The following is a 14,542-nucleotide window of genomic DNA, read 5'->3' as shown; positions in this document are numbered from 1 at the left end:
GGCATGTGATCGACTCCCAGCCGCGTTTGTGGCCACCATTGGCAGTAGCAACACCAGCGGCACCATCAGTTGGCACCACAATATGTCCTGGCACACCAAACCAGAAAATTGGCCCTGGTAGCACCAAAACCCCAGGGTGTGTGTGACCTGCAGGCACCACCAGCCCCCTCCTCACCTTTCTGTTTCTTCCCGCTTCTGCCCTTCCGGCCCCCCATAAGAGATACAAGCTCTGCAGTGGGGTATTATGTTACTAGCTCTGTTATTTATTATATAATACAAACAGGTGGGATTCTTTAATACAAAAAGTTTCAAAATAAGATAAAAAATAACACCCCCGGCCATTTTGGGGGACCTCCAGGCAGTTTGGGCAGGAAAGGCCTCTTTGCTCCACTTCTGTCTTCTCTGCTTGCTGGAGGTGGGGGCTGGGGGGGGGGCAGGGAGAGAAGCAAGGGCAGTTCTGTTTTTTGGAGGGGGGGCTGAGGAGGCCAAGGAGCAGTGTGGGTGGGAGGGGCTGCTGCCTTTGAGCCAGACAGCTGGAGGGAGGCAGCTGCTTTCAAGAGCCTGCCTGAAGCTGGCTGTCCCACTGGAGGAGGAGGAGCAGCCCCCACCCCCTCCCCAGGCCTCCCTCCGCTGTTCCTCCCAGGTCACCCTGTGGGAAAACGCCTGGCGGCCGGCCATATGGTTCGTGGCCCTGAGGCCCCCCAAGAAAGAAAACCTTCCCAAGCTTTTACATCTTGGAGGGATTCTTCCCCACTCCCCCCCCCCCCATGCTTGGATTACCAGGGTGAAGCGAGGGGAGCTTCTCTCATCCTGGGATGTATGGGAATGTCCTGTGCCCCCACCCCACCCCCCTCCGCTCCCTTCCCCTGTGATTTGAGCACCAGTACCCTGCCAAACTGGGGATGTGTAAAAACAAGATTGACCTGAAGAATTTTGCTCCACCCCAGCCAAAACTGAGAGGAGGGGGAAATCTCACCCGCAATAACCATTCCCCAAAGCCCACCCCCACCATTAACTTTTGGAGTGGAAAGCCTGTTCCTCCCCCGCCCCCCAAAAGAGATTATGGATCTCCCATTAATCCAGCCTCTGGCTCCTGTGGGGAGGTAGGACCCCAAGGCCAACCCTGTTTGTGCCCCCCACCCGGTGTGCACCTCCTATCAGAAGCTCAGCCTGAGGAAGGTCCCTGGGCATCTGGAGAGAATGGAGCCTCCTTCGCAGCTTCACGCCAAACCACAGGCAGCCTTGGGCGGGGGGGGAGTAGAGCACCGAGCGCCTCCCCAGCAGCTCCACAATGATGCCCCCCTTTTGGGCAGGGAGAGGACAGCTGCCCAGGGAGGAGGGGGCCTGCCATGCACGGAGTGGGGGAACTGACTGACCAAGACAGGGATGCTCTGGGGCTGCACGGGGTGGGGGGAGAGCAGAGACCACCCCACCCTTCCCCTGCTCTCTGGAGGCTGGGGCCGGCCCAGAAGGCCTCTCGCTTACCCTGGTTTCCAACTGGCCACTGACTCTCGGCCTGGGCAGGAGGGGAACTGGCTTCCCAGCCGTGATCTGGCCAGACCAGCAGTGCCTGTGGGGCTCCCCTATCACTTGGGGGCAGCTCCCCCGATCCCCACTGGCCGCCTTTCGAAGCGCTGCTCCCAGCCAGCTCTCCCCACTCAAGGTTTAGACAATCTGGCCTAGCCAGGTGGGGTGCTAAGGGGGAACCTTAAAAATCAGGCTCACAATTCAATTTCCAAGGTTTTCTGCCGGTCGCCAGAAAAGGGGTTGGGGGCAGCAGTGGTAGCCTTGGACTCTAGGGCAGCCCACTGGGTTTCAAAGGGGTCCGGGGGCTCAGGGTGGGAGGCAGAAATGCCTGGGGGGCTTTGCTCGGAGGGCCAGGCAGTCCCATTGGCTCTGAGCCGAGGGGGTCCAGGAGGGCCTGAGGGAAGGGGCTGGCCTTGAGCCCCAAACTTGTAATGGGGGCCTGTGTGGCGGAGCAGAAGGCATTGGTCACCATTTGGGAGGGCGTGATGCCCACCACGGGCACGCTGGGCAGGGCAGGGAAGGGCAAGGCAGGTACGTAGGCAGTGCCCACAGGCACAAAGGTGGGGGGCAGGTGGGGAGACGCAAAGAGGCCTGGGGGAGGGGGCTGCCCCGTAGCCTAGAGGAAAGCTGGGCAGAGGCGGGGGCGGCCAGGGGCCCTTGCTGGTGCTGTTGAGCCTTGGCAGCCTTGGCAACCTCTTCCAGCCAGCGCTCTGCCTCCGAGGGGGTCCTCTTGTGTCCCGGCTGGAACAGGGGCTGGGCCTGGGGGTCGCTCCATGAGGAAGGGGGTCCTGAGAAGGGGGCAAGGCAAATGTCAAAGAGTGGCCCTCGCAAGCTGCCCCCCCCAGCCCAGGGGAAGGGGGCCTTCAGGCCGTACCTGCGCTGCCCCCTTCCGCTGGCACCAGGGCTGCGGGGGGCTCTCCAGCCGGCTGGGCGAGTGAAGCATCAATCTGGGTGCAGAGAGCCGAGATGCTGTCCGAGTCCCTGCTGGGAGCTGCCTCGGCCTCTGGCAGAAGGGAGGGAAGAGTCCAGCCTTCAGTGCATCTGGTGGCTCGGGGCCTCCCCTGCTTTTCTTCCCTCTGGCCTCCCTCTCTGGGCGTCCCCTGCCCGCCCCTCACCTGCGCCCCCGCTGCTGCTCTCGGAGCGGCCCTTGCGCTGCAGGGTGGAAGGCAGCTCGTTGAGGCGGAGGGAGAGCTGCCTCTTGAAGGGGGAGTTCTGGCTCAGGGTGGGGAACCCTCGGAAGGAGCCTTGCCGCACCAGCTGCTCCAGGGGGGCGTGGCGGCGTGGGATGGCGTGCGCCCCCCCAGCCTCCGCCTTCTCCTCCTCCTCCTCCTCCTCCTCCTCCTCCGGGGAAGCGGCCCCCTGGGGCGGGGAGGCGCTGCCGGGCTGGGTGGGGGCTGGGGCCGGGCCAAGGGGCGGCCGCTGCTTCCACTGCAAGAGAGGAGAGAAACTGGGGCTCTGCTGGTGCCCCTCCCCCAAAGCCCCCCAGCCCGGCCCAGCCCCCCTTGTCCCCCGTGGGGGCAGCAAAGCTTGGCGGGGGGGTCAGGGTGCAGAGTCTCTTGGAATGGGTTCTCTCCCCCTCCTTGCAAAGACATCATGCCAACCCTTAAAAATACAGGTTGATCCCGGCTTGTTCCCGGCACACAGAGAGTGAAGAGTTCAGGGAACACAAGAGAGCAGCTTCCTCCCCCACCCCATCCGAGGGGGCCAGTAGAACAGGAGAGTCAGACTGGCTCCCCCAGAAGTAGTCCCCACTTCTCTCTGGACAGAGACCCATCCTCCACAGCCAGCTGTCTTTCCAAACCTTTCAGCGGGGCAGCCCCAGCACAAGGCTTGCAGCCCAGGGTGGCAGCTCACGCAAATGGCCCGGTGCCCCCTACCTTTTTTCCTATCCTGGGGGGGGCGTGCTCCAGAGGGGCGGGTGGTGTGGGCCGGTGGTCCAGGCAGTCGGAAGGAGCCCTCCCGGGCAAAGCTGGTGCGGCTGGCATCGAAGGAGGCCGTCACCCCACATTCCTTCTCGCGCTTCTGCTTGCGCTCCAGGCAGGCGGCAAAGGCGCAGCCCACGGCGTGACTCAGGCGCTCTCCCTGGCACAGAGGGGCAAAGCGAGTGAAGGTGGGGCTCTGCTGGGGGGCAGAATCTGGCAAACAGGGCACGCCGTTCCCTCCCTGGGTCTGGAAAGGTGGCCGAAGCGCCAGAGAGGGACAGAGAGGGTGGCCCCAGGGTTGGACAGGCTGCCTCCCTTTCCCTCGTTGACTGACAGGTCAGCCTCCCAAAAGAGCCCGGAAACCTGCCAGACCTTCCCAGGGCCACCAGGGGCTTGCAGGGTACCCTGGCCACCCACCAGGCGAGGGGCAGCTTCTCCTCAGGATCCCTCCCTCCCCGGACAGAGGGCTGGGGGGGAGAAGCTCTGCCAGGTGGGGGGCGTCCCTCCCTTGTGCCGGGGGCGGGGGGACACCCAGCACTCACCGAGTCCTTCAGGGCCAGGAAGCCATGGCAGATCCAGCGCCGGGTGGTGCCGTCCCGGCAAATGTAGGAAAAAGCCTTGTCGAAATTGCGATCGGGGGCACAGAAGGAGACCTTCTCGATGGTCTGGTCCACGATCAGGTCCTGGTGGGGGAAGGACAACCACAGCCCCACCACACTGTAAGAGGGACCTTTGCCCCCTCCCTGCCTTGTCGGGTTGGAAGCAGTCTGCACATGGTCTGGGCACTTTCATCATTGTAGCTTGGCCCCGGATCAGGAAGGAGCCCCCCCCGCCCCCCCCGCCCCAAGCAACCGCTTGGCTTTGGCTCAAGGGGGGAGCCTTGCCTCCTGCCACCCCCCCTCCAATCGGAGCCAGCCATTTCTGGGCACTGGAGGTGGGGCAGCCTCGGACTGGCACGTTGCCCTCTCCCACCGCCAGGTGCCTACCTTGGTCTTGTCGTCCACCACGCGCAGCCCATCGGCCGACACCCACAGCACGGACTTCACGGATTTGCGGCCGCTCTGTGGAGGCCATGGAGGAGGAGGAGTGCATCAGCAGGGCCACAAAGGGCCCGCCTGGGCCCCCCTCCCAAGTGGGGCCTAGCCCTCCTGCCCCCAGGCCCTCTCCTACTCCAAACTCCTCTGCCCGGGGAGAGGGGGGGAGAGCAGGAGAGAAGCCCTCCTGGCCACCTTGCTCCAAATGCCCAAATGGGTTCAGGCCCTGGGTGGACAGGGCATCCTCACTTTACATGGATGGATCCCACCTAGCCTTGTGCCTGCAAACCTGCCCCCCCGCCGCAGCTGCCCCAGTCTAGGTGGGGCTGGGCCTTGTGAGGGCCGGCAGGAAGAAGCCAGGAGACAGGAGGCTCCTGGATGAAGAGCAAGCAACCAAAGTGCCCGTTGCAACCTGGGCCTCGGATTAATTAGCTAAATTATTCAAAAGACTAAAAGGCCTCCTTAGTCAGGCCACTCTATTTTTGTTGGCACATTATTTATAAACACTGCAGTTTGCAGTGGAAACGTCTCCTCCCCCCGCCCAGCCCCCCAGGGGAAAAACGCTCTTTGCCTTCTGGGAGATTCAGCAGCAGAGGTGCAGCCCCTCCCCACCCAAAGGCAGGCTGCCCCCCCGCAAGCGATGGTTTCATATAAAAGCCTGCGTACATCAAATTATCTTTCACTAATCAATGCCTTGGCTGCCTCTGCTGGAATTCATACAAACGACAAACCGCAGCTTCACAGAGCAAAGCATAAATTCTGCCTGCTCGTTTTGAGTCTTGGGATCTGAAGATAATCCTTAAAACTCATCAATCATTATTTTAAAAAGTTTTAGAAGGAGCAACTTTGTTTTGCAGTATGCTGCGGTGGCACGGCACACTTAACCATTGCACTTACACGACCTGCTGAAATGGCCGAAGGTCAGCCTTCACAAGCATGTTGTGGGACCCCAGATCCCTGGGAGAGGAACTGGCTTCATGGATGGGGCGCCACTCCAAGACCAAAGAGGCGTTTTTGGATGCAACCTCCACCCCCACCCCCCCGCCATCTCCCCCGGGCACATTCAGCCTGAAGGAGAGGAAACCCCGCTCAGCGCTGATGGGGCCCAGCATGAACTATGATTCTGTGTGGCCATCTGACCCCCCCCTCCCCACTAACAAAGGCCGAATTAAGAAAAAGACAAAGAAGAAAGCTGCAAACGGGGCTTAAGTCCCCTGCAATCGCACTGCTCAGAGCCCAGGACATGTGCAGCCTCTGGTCTGGCCAGAGCTCTCCTTGGGCATCTGGCCCCTCACCGCTTTCAGCTTCTTCACTGCCTCTTCGCACACCTGCATCCCTCGGGACTCCTCCACTTCCACGTAGCCCAGGTACTGTGGGGAGGGAGGGAGGGAAGGAAGGAAGGAGGAGTAGTCAGCAGGCAGGACCTGATCTTTGTGCCACGGGAGTGAAAGAGCAGCAGGAGCCACGTCGTGTGGTGCCCGGGATGCTCAGAATCTGACCACCCCCACTGCTGGGCGAGGCGCAAATCGAGGGGACCCAGCGCAGCCCCCATCACCAGGCCTCCCCCCAAGAGGCGCTGGCCAGGGCCTTAATGGCAAGCCCAAGAAGGAGAGGGGCGGTCACTCACCCGCACCGGGAAGCTGCAGCGCCCCTTACGCACCGCCTCCTCATCGGCCTGCCACTGGTGGGGGCGGCTTGCCTCGGGCACGTAGGATGGTTTCTTGCGCCGGAGACTCTGCCGCAGTTTGTTCATTGCTCACCCCTGCCGGGCCTGAGGTGGGAGAGGGCAGGTGAGCCCAGCTGCCCCCCAGGGAAGGCAGGCCCAGGCCTCAGCGAGACTCCTTCCGGTGCCCAGGAGTGTCGGCCTCTGGAAGGATCGCCCTGGTCTGCCCAGGGAACTCCGAACCAGACTTTCCTCATCAGGACGTCAGAAACGGGGGTGGCATATTCTCTGGCGGGGGGAGGGGCGGAGATGCTCCAAAGTTCACACTGATCTGGTGGCTAAAGTCCTCGGGGCAGCCCCCCCCACCGCACTGGGCCTCCCACCTGATGTCCCTCAGCCCTAATAGGAGGTGGTCTTCCCAGGCAAAGGGGGTGCCGGGCATCACAGAGCCCACCTTCGGGCGCTGCTCCTGGGGCTTCCTGAGGCCCAGCCAGGTGGGAACAGAGTTCAGCTGCAGAGCGGAGGAGATCCTTCCCCCCTTCCCTCCCAGGTTCCTCCCAGGGCTGCAGCCTCCTGGGAAGCTTCTGGCATTGCAAGATGTCTCCTCTGACACCTCCCAGCCCATTGGGGTGCGGGGGGGGGGGCTTGTGAGCCCCAGCCCTTTTTCTCCCTGCCTGCTCCTGCTTTAGCCTTACATCCATCTCTGGATCCCACCAGAAAGGCTTGCCTGGGTTTGGGCCACCCCCCACCCTCATCCCCAGCAGATGGGGGGGCAGAGCGTCTTCTCCCATTCCATTTTGGAGCCGTTGCATGTGGAGGGGGCTCTCAGTCATGCCCTAAGAAGGCAAAAGATGCGAAGAGCTGAGCGCTCCCCTCCCTTCCCCTCCCATCTCCTGGGAACAGTGGCTGGCCTCAGGTGGCCTCCTGGCCCCTTCAGAAGGGGCCCCCTTACTTTGCAGGCTGTTTCACTGGCACCCCAAGGTTGGAGGGCCGGTAGACCCCACCTCTGTCCCCCTCCTTTGCTTCTGCTCCCTGCCAGTGTCGCTGTCTTGAAGAGCTGCGGAGAGGGGTGCAAGCCCCCCCCCGCCCCTTGCGGCTTCCTTGAGCCCCGGACTCTGTGAAAACCAACCTGGCCTGGGCAGACGTCATCGAGGGCTGAGAGGGCAGCCTCATTTCCCCTTGGCCAACTCTCCTGCCGTCGTCTCTGCAGGCGCCCCTCAGCTCACAGATGGTCCAGGCCATTAAATGGTCTCTGCCCCACAGTGCAGACGGAGCCCGGTCTCTTTTGTACGGAGCGTGTGCCCCACACAATGGCACAAAGGAAAGCCCCTGGAACTCAGGGGAGACACACAAAGGGGCCCAGGCGCACACGGGGCTAGGGGATGGGTGTCTGTGAGTGGGGGGGGGTGAGGCCTTGTTTAGAGATGGCCTTTTAGCAAAGTCAAACTTTTCCAGGCAACAGCTGCCCCGGAGCTGGTGGGAACAAAAGGGCAACACGGAGGGCCCCTCCCCACGTCCGTCCGGCGAGCAGCTGCCCCGGAGTGGCTTGCGGGATCCCTCAACAGCTGTGCGTGTCCTGGCCCTCCGCCCACTTCCACATCCAGCACACCAGCTGCACCAGGGCTGGGCAAACATTTGGCCAAGAGGGACATGTTTCCTCAGCTGCCACCAGACTGCCCCCACCCCGGCCAGGGTGGCCTGGCACACCCGGGCGAGCGGCTGAAGGGTTTGCAGGCCCTGATGGGAGGGGGCAGGTGGGACTCATTCCCAGGCGAGGAAGGAGGGCGGGAGAGGGAGCTGCTCTGCCTGCCCAGAGAGAGAGCGGGGGGGCGAGATTCTCCCTGGGGACCAGGGCAGGAGGATCCAGGGATCTCTCGGAGGAATCCTGCTCTTGGCTGCTGGAGGAGGGGGAAGCAGGAGGGGCCCTTTCCAGGCCTGCCTGCTGCTTGTCCCCACCCAGAAGAGCTTATGGCTTCCTGCCTCTCCTGCACCAGAGAGCAGCCTGATTGTGGGGGGTGATGCTGGGGTGGGGCTGGGTGAGCTCTAGGGAACTTCTGACGGAAAGAGGCCTGGGAGTCCGGTTGGCTTCTGTTGCGCTTCCTGGCTGGGCCAGGGAAGAAGGTGGCCAGTTGTGTGTGTGTGTGGGGGGGTGCCTCAGAACAGCTGGACCCAGCAGATGCCCATGTGGGGTGGGGGGTGGGGTCTCCTCTATGGCAGGCCGACCCTGAGGAACCTGAGACAGGCAGGCACAGCACCTCCGAATCCAAAGTTGACTACATTTGTACAACCTGTTTCCTGAGTCAATCTGTTTTGGGGGTTTGGTCAACTATTGAACCTCACTAATGGGGGGCCACTTGCATAAGTACCCCCCCCCCAGTAACAAGGTGAGCCTAGCCTTGTGTGCAAGTGCAGCTGCAGGCTGAGCCGACATGCTTGTGCTGGGGTCCCTGTGCGGAGGCTGCCTCTCCAGGAGACCCGGGCCCACTTTCCATCACTCCCCTCCAGCCCGAGGCCCGCCCCATGGCAGTGCCCGACTCAGGGCAGAAGTAGCAGCCCAGGGTAGGACAGCCGGACGCTGGTTTCTCTCAGCTGCACACAGAGCTGCCTGTGTGAAACTGCATGTCGTTCTAAAAATAGGTGGGCACAACTGCCCTCCCTACCTCCCCCTGCCGCTGCCCCCTGGTTTCTTAGCCAGACCACAGCGTTGCTGGCTGCTTTCCCCAGGAGGAGCCGAGGGAGGGCGGGGTCTTCTCCAGGCCATCCTGGGTTGGTGCCCGTTTGCCTGGAGCGCATCTTGGAACACATCGCGTGATACCTTTGCCAGTGCAGAGAGGGCAGGTGTGACCCAAATGAACAGGTCTCCCCCATAGGGCTCGTGGGCTTCCAGGGAGACAGGGGTCCTCCCCCCACTCCAGCTGGCCCTGCCCTGCCCTACTCCAGCCTCCTGGGCCCCTGGTCAGTGTTCCTCTCTCCCTCCCAGGATTTCGCTCCGTTGCAGCTGGGAAAGGCTCATCCAGCTGGGGAGGCTTTGGGGCCACCCAGGCTCCCTCTGGGAAAACGCTGGAAGGGCCTGGCAGAGCAGCCAGGAGGGCGGGAAGGGCCTGCGTGGACCTGTTCCGTGGGGGGTCTGCAGTGTCAGGAATGAAAAAAGGGCCAAGGACCCCAAAGGTGCCACCTGACCCTCTGGCTGCCACCTCCTCAGGCCAAGGCCCAGAGACAGCACCCCAGTGGGCAGCCGGCCCCACTCAGCAGGAGCCCAGGGAGGATCCCGAGCATGAGGATATGCAATGAGCAGGTGTCCTCTGAGCAACATGCAGAGTGCAGAAAGCATTCCTTCCCCAAGGATGACTCCCCCCACTCAATATAGATTATGGGAGCATTGCCTTTGGGGGGGGGGACAGAGAAACTAGGCCTCTGCCTGTGCAGCCCCCAAGAAAGGCCCCCTGTGGGCGGGAGGTGCCTTTCATCAGACAGAACCCCTGGAGCTCTGCTGGGGAAGGAATAGGAAGGAGCCGCCCTGCTGGGGCCAGCGCAAGGACATTCTGGAGTCTTCACTTGCGCAGGGAGGGAGGGGCTCCTTGGGGGGTGGCCCCCTCCAATGCCTGGCAGCCTCTTCTGGAACTCTATTCACTCTCCTGTGCAACCCCTTCCCTTGAAACGACGGGTGTGGAGGGGGGGCTATGCTACCTGGCTTCCTCCCTGGCTGTTTTCCAAAGTGGGGCTCCCCAAAATTCACCTGACTCCCCGCCCCATTTTGGTCAGTCCCTGCGGCAGCTTCATTTCCTCCAGGCTGACCGCAAGTGAGCCCGCCAGGGAGACTCCCCCCCCCGCCCCACAGCCAACTTTGAAGGTGTCACGGCCCCACCCAGGAAAAGTCTCTCTTGGAGGGAAGGAAGCAGACTGCGCAGGCCTCTTAAAATAGCCCAGGCAGCCAGGGCCTGGGCCAGCAAGTGGGACTCCCTGTGGGAGGCAGCAGCTTCCCAGGAGAGGAGGTGGAGGGAGAGGAGGTGGCGCTTGTCTTCCTGGAGCCCAGCTGGAGGTGGGCCTTCCCCAGGCAAACTCTGGGAGATGGGGGGGGGTGAAGGTGGGGGCGAAACTGCAGCCTCCCAGCCTCTCTCCAAAGGGGTCGTTGTGGGGAAGCACATCTCAGAATGTATGACCCGCACCCCAATTTCTTGTCAACACCCACATACACACACACAGCGCCATTCCTGGAAGTTCCCAGCAATGCAAGACGAGCAGCATCCTGCGCGGCCCCCCCAAAACCTTGCGAGCCTGGCGGGGAACTCAGTGGCCCACTCTCAGAAAGGGAGGCGGGGAGGGCAGGGCGAAAAGTTTCCCCAAACCCCGTTGGGAGGCAGCTCCATCTGACCCCCTCGGCGTGGGGGAGGAGGATGGCGGGCGCTCGAGGAGCCGGAACGCTGGGTGGGGCAGCCGGCCAAAGGCAGGAGGATGCTGGAGCTTCCCGGCCAGCCTGGGGTGTGGCGGGGCGAAGGAGGGGGGCTCGGACAACCTGCCCCCGCCTCGCAGTGATGGAAGCCCAGCCCTTCCCGGCGCGCCTGCTGGAGAGCGGCTGGGCGGAGGCGCGGGGGCGTCGGGATGCGATTCCTGCCCCCTCCCGCGACCCCCTTTGGGCAACCCGGAAAGGGTTGCTCTCCGTGGAAGGCAGCCAAGGGCGGGGGAGGCTGCTTTGGGTCCTTGAGCCGGGGGTTCCTCCCCGGGCGCCTCGAGGCGGCCGGGTGAAGGCAGAGAGAGACCCTCCCCAGGCCGTCCCCGCAAGCTCCTGCTGCTGCTGGCCGGCGCGGCGGCGTCCTCACCTGGATGCGGGAGCGGCGATCCTCTTCCCGACTCGGCATCCAAGGAGCGAGGAAGGGCCCGATGCCGCCCCTGCTGTTCCGTCCGCCCGCGGACTCCGCTTCGTCTCTGCCGCCGCCGCCGCCGCCCGCCCGCCCGCGCCTCCCGCCTGGCCACGCCCCGGGGCCGGAGGATGCAAGGCAGGGCCGCCCCCGCCGCGAGACCGCGCCCCCTCCCCGCCTGCCTCGGCCCGGCCCGGCTCCTGCCCGCTTGGCGCGGCTCCCCGCAAAAGGACGCGCCTGGAAGAAACCGGCGTCGCGTTGTACCTGCTTGTCGCGCCTCTTCCTTCCAGGGACGGCGAGAGCCAAGAAATAGCCAGGCCGGCATCCCCCCGCCGGAGAGGACGAGCGAGCCAGCGGCCCGAAGAAGAGGCAGCGGGGAGGCGCCGTTGTCCTGGAGCGAGTCTGTTGGGCGGGAGTCCCCTCTTAGGGGAAGGGGACCAGTCGGCGGGCAGGCCGCCCCCTTTGGACCTTCCCGAGTGCTCAAGCGGCTGGTACAGAGCACGAGCTGGCTGGGGGGCTGGGAGAGCGCGACGGGGACCTTCGTCCAGGGGGTGAGGAGACTGCTCTCCTCCCCCTGGCAGGGATCTAGGAGAGCAACGGTTCACAAAGCTCCCCTTTCACACACCCTTGCACAGTGGAAAAACGCCCCCCATCCCGTCGCGGTTTCTTTTCCGGGAAAGGCAGCTTCCATGAAATCCAGCTGGGCTGGGCGCGGGCCGCCTCCGCAAGGAAACCCAGAAGCCAGACCGAGGCAGGCTTCACGGGGGCCCCAGAAAGCGGGCCCTTCTCTAACCTTAGGGCGGGGCGGCTCTGCTTAGACAGCAGGGAAGGGCTCCCCTCCCAGCGCCCTTTGGGTCAGGAGGAAACATGCTGGGAAAACACAGCAAAGAAATAGGAGCCAGGAATTGATCCAGGAAGTTGGGTCTGGCTGGCTGTGCTGACTGGATCATCCTTGGCCCGCTGGAGGTGGAAGGAAGCAGTGGGAAGGAGCTGCTCCCGAGAGGGCCACTCTACCTGCAGATCTGACCAAAACGACTTCCTGGAGAAGGAGTTCGAGCTGTTGTCTGGCTTCAGAGCCCCCTGGAAGGCTTGGACGGTCAAAAGGCAGTTCTCTCCAGGGTTGGATGGGGCAGGGTCCCGAGATGGCCTTGCAGGGCTTGCTGATGACCTCTGGGGGAGCGGGGGCGGGGCGGCCAGCCTGGTTCTCTGTGATGGCTCAGCAGCTTTGGAGGCCTCTGCCCATTTCAGAGCCAGGGGCCTGGACTTCCTCCTCCTCCTCCTGCGTGATTGGAGCATAGACCTGGGCAAGAGGGCCCAGTCCCTCCCATGTCCTGCTCAACAGCTACATAAGGCTGCTGATCAAGATTATCTCTTGGTTGGAGGCCAGGTGTCATCAGGATGCTGCCCAATGACACCTCTTCAGCTAGGATATCTGGCTGCTGCCAAGGTCTCCTCCCAGGGCTTGGAGGCTGGGGGTGGGGTGAACTCAACTCCCAGAAGATGATCGGCTGTGAGTGTTGGACCAACCTCTGTCCTGAATCGGGTCCTACTTCCCCCTTTGGGGGCCTTCATGGACCTGCAGCTCCTGAGAGCAGCTGTGGCCATCCGTTCACTGAATGCACCAGTGCTGGAGTGGGGGATCCTTCAGACTGTCACTCATACGTCAATCACCTTGCATTTAGACAGTTGTAATGTCTTGTCTTGAAGGGCACTTTGCCCTGGCATTACCAGGCCTGCCTGTATCACACAACAGCTCCCTAAGCTGTGATGGTTACCTGGGGGCATCCTGGCCTCACTCTGGCCTCATTCCAAGGGACCCAGGAAAGCTGGCTCTTCCCCCAGGCCTCACTTGGGCTAAAGTGGGCAACAGGCCACTTGCAGGGATGATCGGTTTGCAAGAATGACCTGTATATCGTTCAAAATTCTGGATTTGTGTTGTATTTTTTACATTTATATTATCCGAGTCATGATGTGTTGGGCAAAAAGAAGGAATTTACCCTCGGAGGCCACATTTTGGACAAGATTTATGAATTTCTTCCTTGGGCAAAGGCCTCCTTTGGAAAACGGCTCAATAACAGACAAAAAGTTCAGAGAGTGGGGCAGCCCAGAGAACATGCCGTTTCTTAAATCCTACACCCAGGAGTGGGGCTTACCCAGCGGGGGATTAGCCGGGAATGGAGAGGATTAACAGGCTGGAAAGGAAGAGCCTCCAAGGGGAGGGGGATGTGGCAGTGCAGCGCAAGGGCTCTTCAGAGGCCTCCCATAAGTGTCACGCATTTCAGCTTTCCTAGAGAAGAGAGGCTTGGAGCTTGGAGCAGATACTTGGAAGGAATATTAAGAACAGCGAGACCTTGGAACTTAGATGGCCGTTCTGCAATCTCTCCAGACACCCCTCCCCCTTCAGCCTCTCTCTAAAGTTGTGCAGGGGACCAGCCCACTGAATGGGCCAAAACATACCCCCGGAGACCCTTTCCAGGCTGTGGAAGGTCCGAGAGAGAAAGAGAGAGAGAGAAAACCCACCAAAGGTTCCATGGAGTATTTGCCCAGAATATCTTTTGAAACACTTTACGGCCATTCAGGAGCTTCCGAAGGCCGGGCAGAGTCAAGGACAGCCTTCCTGGGATGAGGGTTAATGGATGCTGGCCTCAAGCCTCAGCAAACCACCCTCAGCTTCCTTGGGAGGTGGATCTGCGTACTTGAGGGCTCCTTTAAGGAGCGATGCCAAAAAGTGTGCAGGGCCAGTCTAGAGAATGCCAAACTGCTCATAATTTGGGGAGGGGGAATCACACTCCGTCCAGTGAAGAGGGGCATTCTGCCCCTCTGGCCATGTAGCCCCCCTCTGGAAAGGCCCACAGCCACCTGACCAGAAGAGGCTTGGATGCCTCCAAGGCTGAGCAAGTGAAGAGGCAGCCTGGGCCGAGGCTCCAAGTGTTCTCCCTCCCTGGAACTGCCGCTTGGAGGGGGGCCAGAATATGCTCCCTGCTGTATCGACCCCTGCCGTGCCCCCAATCCGCTCCCCATCGACCGACCCGCCTTGTTTGTGGCCAGGCTTCGCTGCCAGCCTGTTTAGCAATCAGTGGTGGGGGTGAACCAGGCGCTTCCAGTCGCCGTGCAGTGGAAACCGTGGGGACTCTTGGGAAGAGGGGTGCCGTCTCCCGCCAAGCCTCCTCAAGCACAGTGGGGAGCCCCCTTGGCCAGCCTGCCCCCAAGTGGGAAGTTTCCAGGGAGCAGGGGAGCGTTGGGGACACCCCGGGTCAGCCATGCAGCAGCCATCTGGGAGGCAGCGCCTGGAAGCCCCCCAAGGGGCTATTTCCCCCTAGAAAGCCCCCCGTTGATTTTCAAGCCCTTCTCGCTTTCCCAAAAAGGCCTGAGCAGAAGCCCCTCCCAGTCCTGGCTTGTAAGGCCCCACAACCCAGTTTAAAGCACCTGGCAGTAAACCATCATTCCCAACCAACTCGGGGGACACCGCCTGATCCTGGCAGGGGCAGATCCGGGATGGCTGAGCTGAGCTGCCTGGTTGCAGATGGCCGGAAACTTCCC

At 62.2% G+C, this 14,542-nt stretch overlaps 1 protein-coding gene across 1 annotated transcript; it reads right to left on the bottom strand.

Annotated features, from left to right (window-relative positions):
• Positions 1-240: 240 nt before the first annotated feature.
• NUMBL (NUMB like endocytic adaptor protein) lies at positions 241-11,142 on the bottom strand. Its single transcript, XM_026687748.2, is given in 14 exon segments — positions 241-753; positions 848-1,915; positions 1,918-2,132; positions 2,134-2,172; positions 2,174-2,315; positions 2,402-2,530; positions 2,643-2,935; positions 2,937-2,955; positions 3,405-3,609; positions 3,992-4,132; positions 4,436-4,510; positions 5,779-5,853; positions 6,111-6,254; positions 10,964-11,142. Coding segments are annotated over 12 exon segments (1,653 nt in total). The 5' UTR covers positions 6,237-6,254; positions 10,964-11,142; the 3' UTR covers positions 241-753; positions 848-1,721.
• Positions 11,143-14,542: the final 3,400 nt, after the last annotated feature.

This window comes from Notechis scutatus, chromosome 8 (genome assembly GCF_049901735.1).
Source record: "Notechis scutatus isolate UNSWTSFEM ecotype Mainland chromosome 8, rNotScu1.2, whole genome shotgun sequence".
NCBI lineage: Eukaryota > Metazoa > Chordata > Lepidosauria > Squamata > Elapidae > Notechis > Notechis scutatus.
This window is presented reverse-complemented; position numbering and strand designations above follow the sequence as displayed.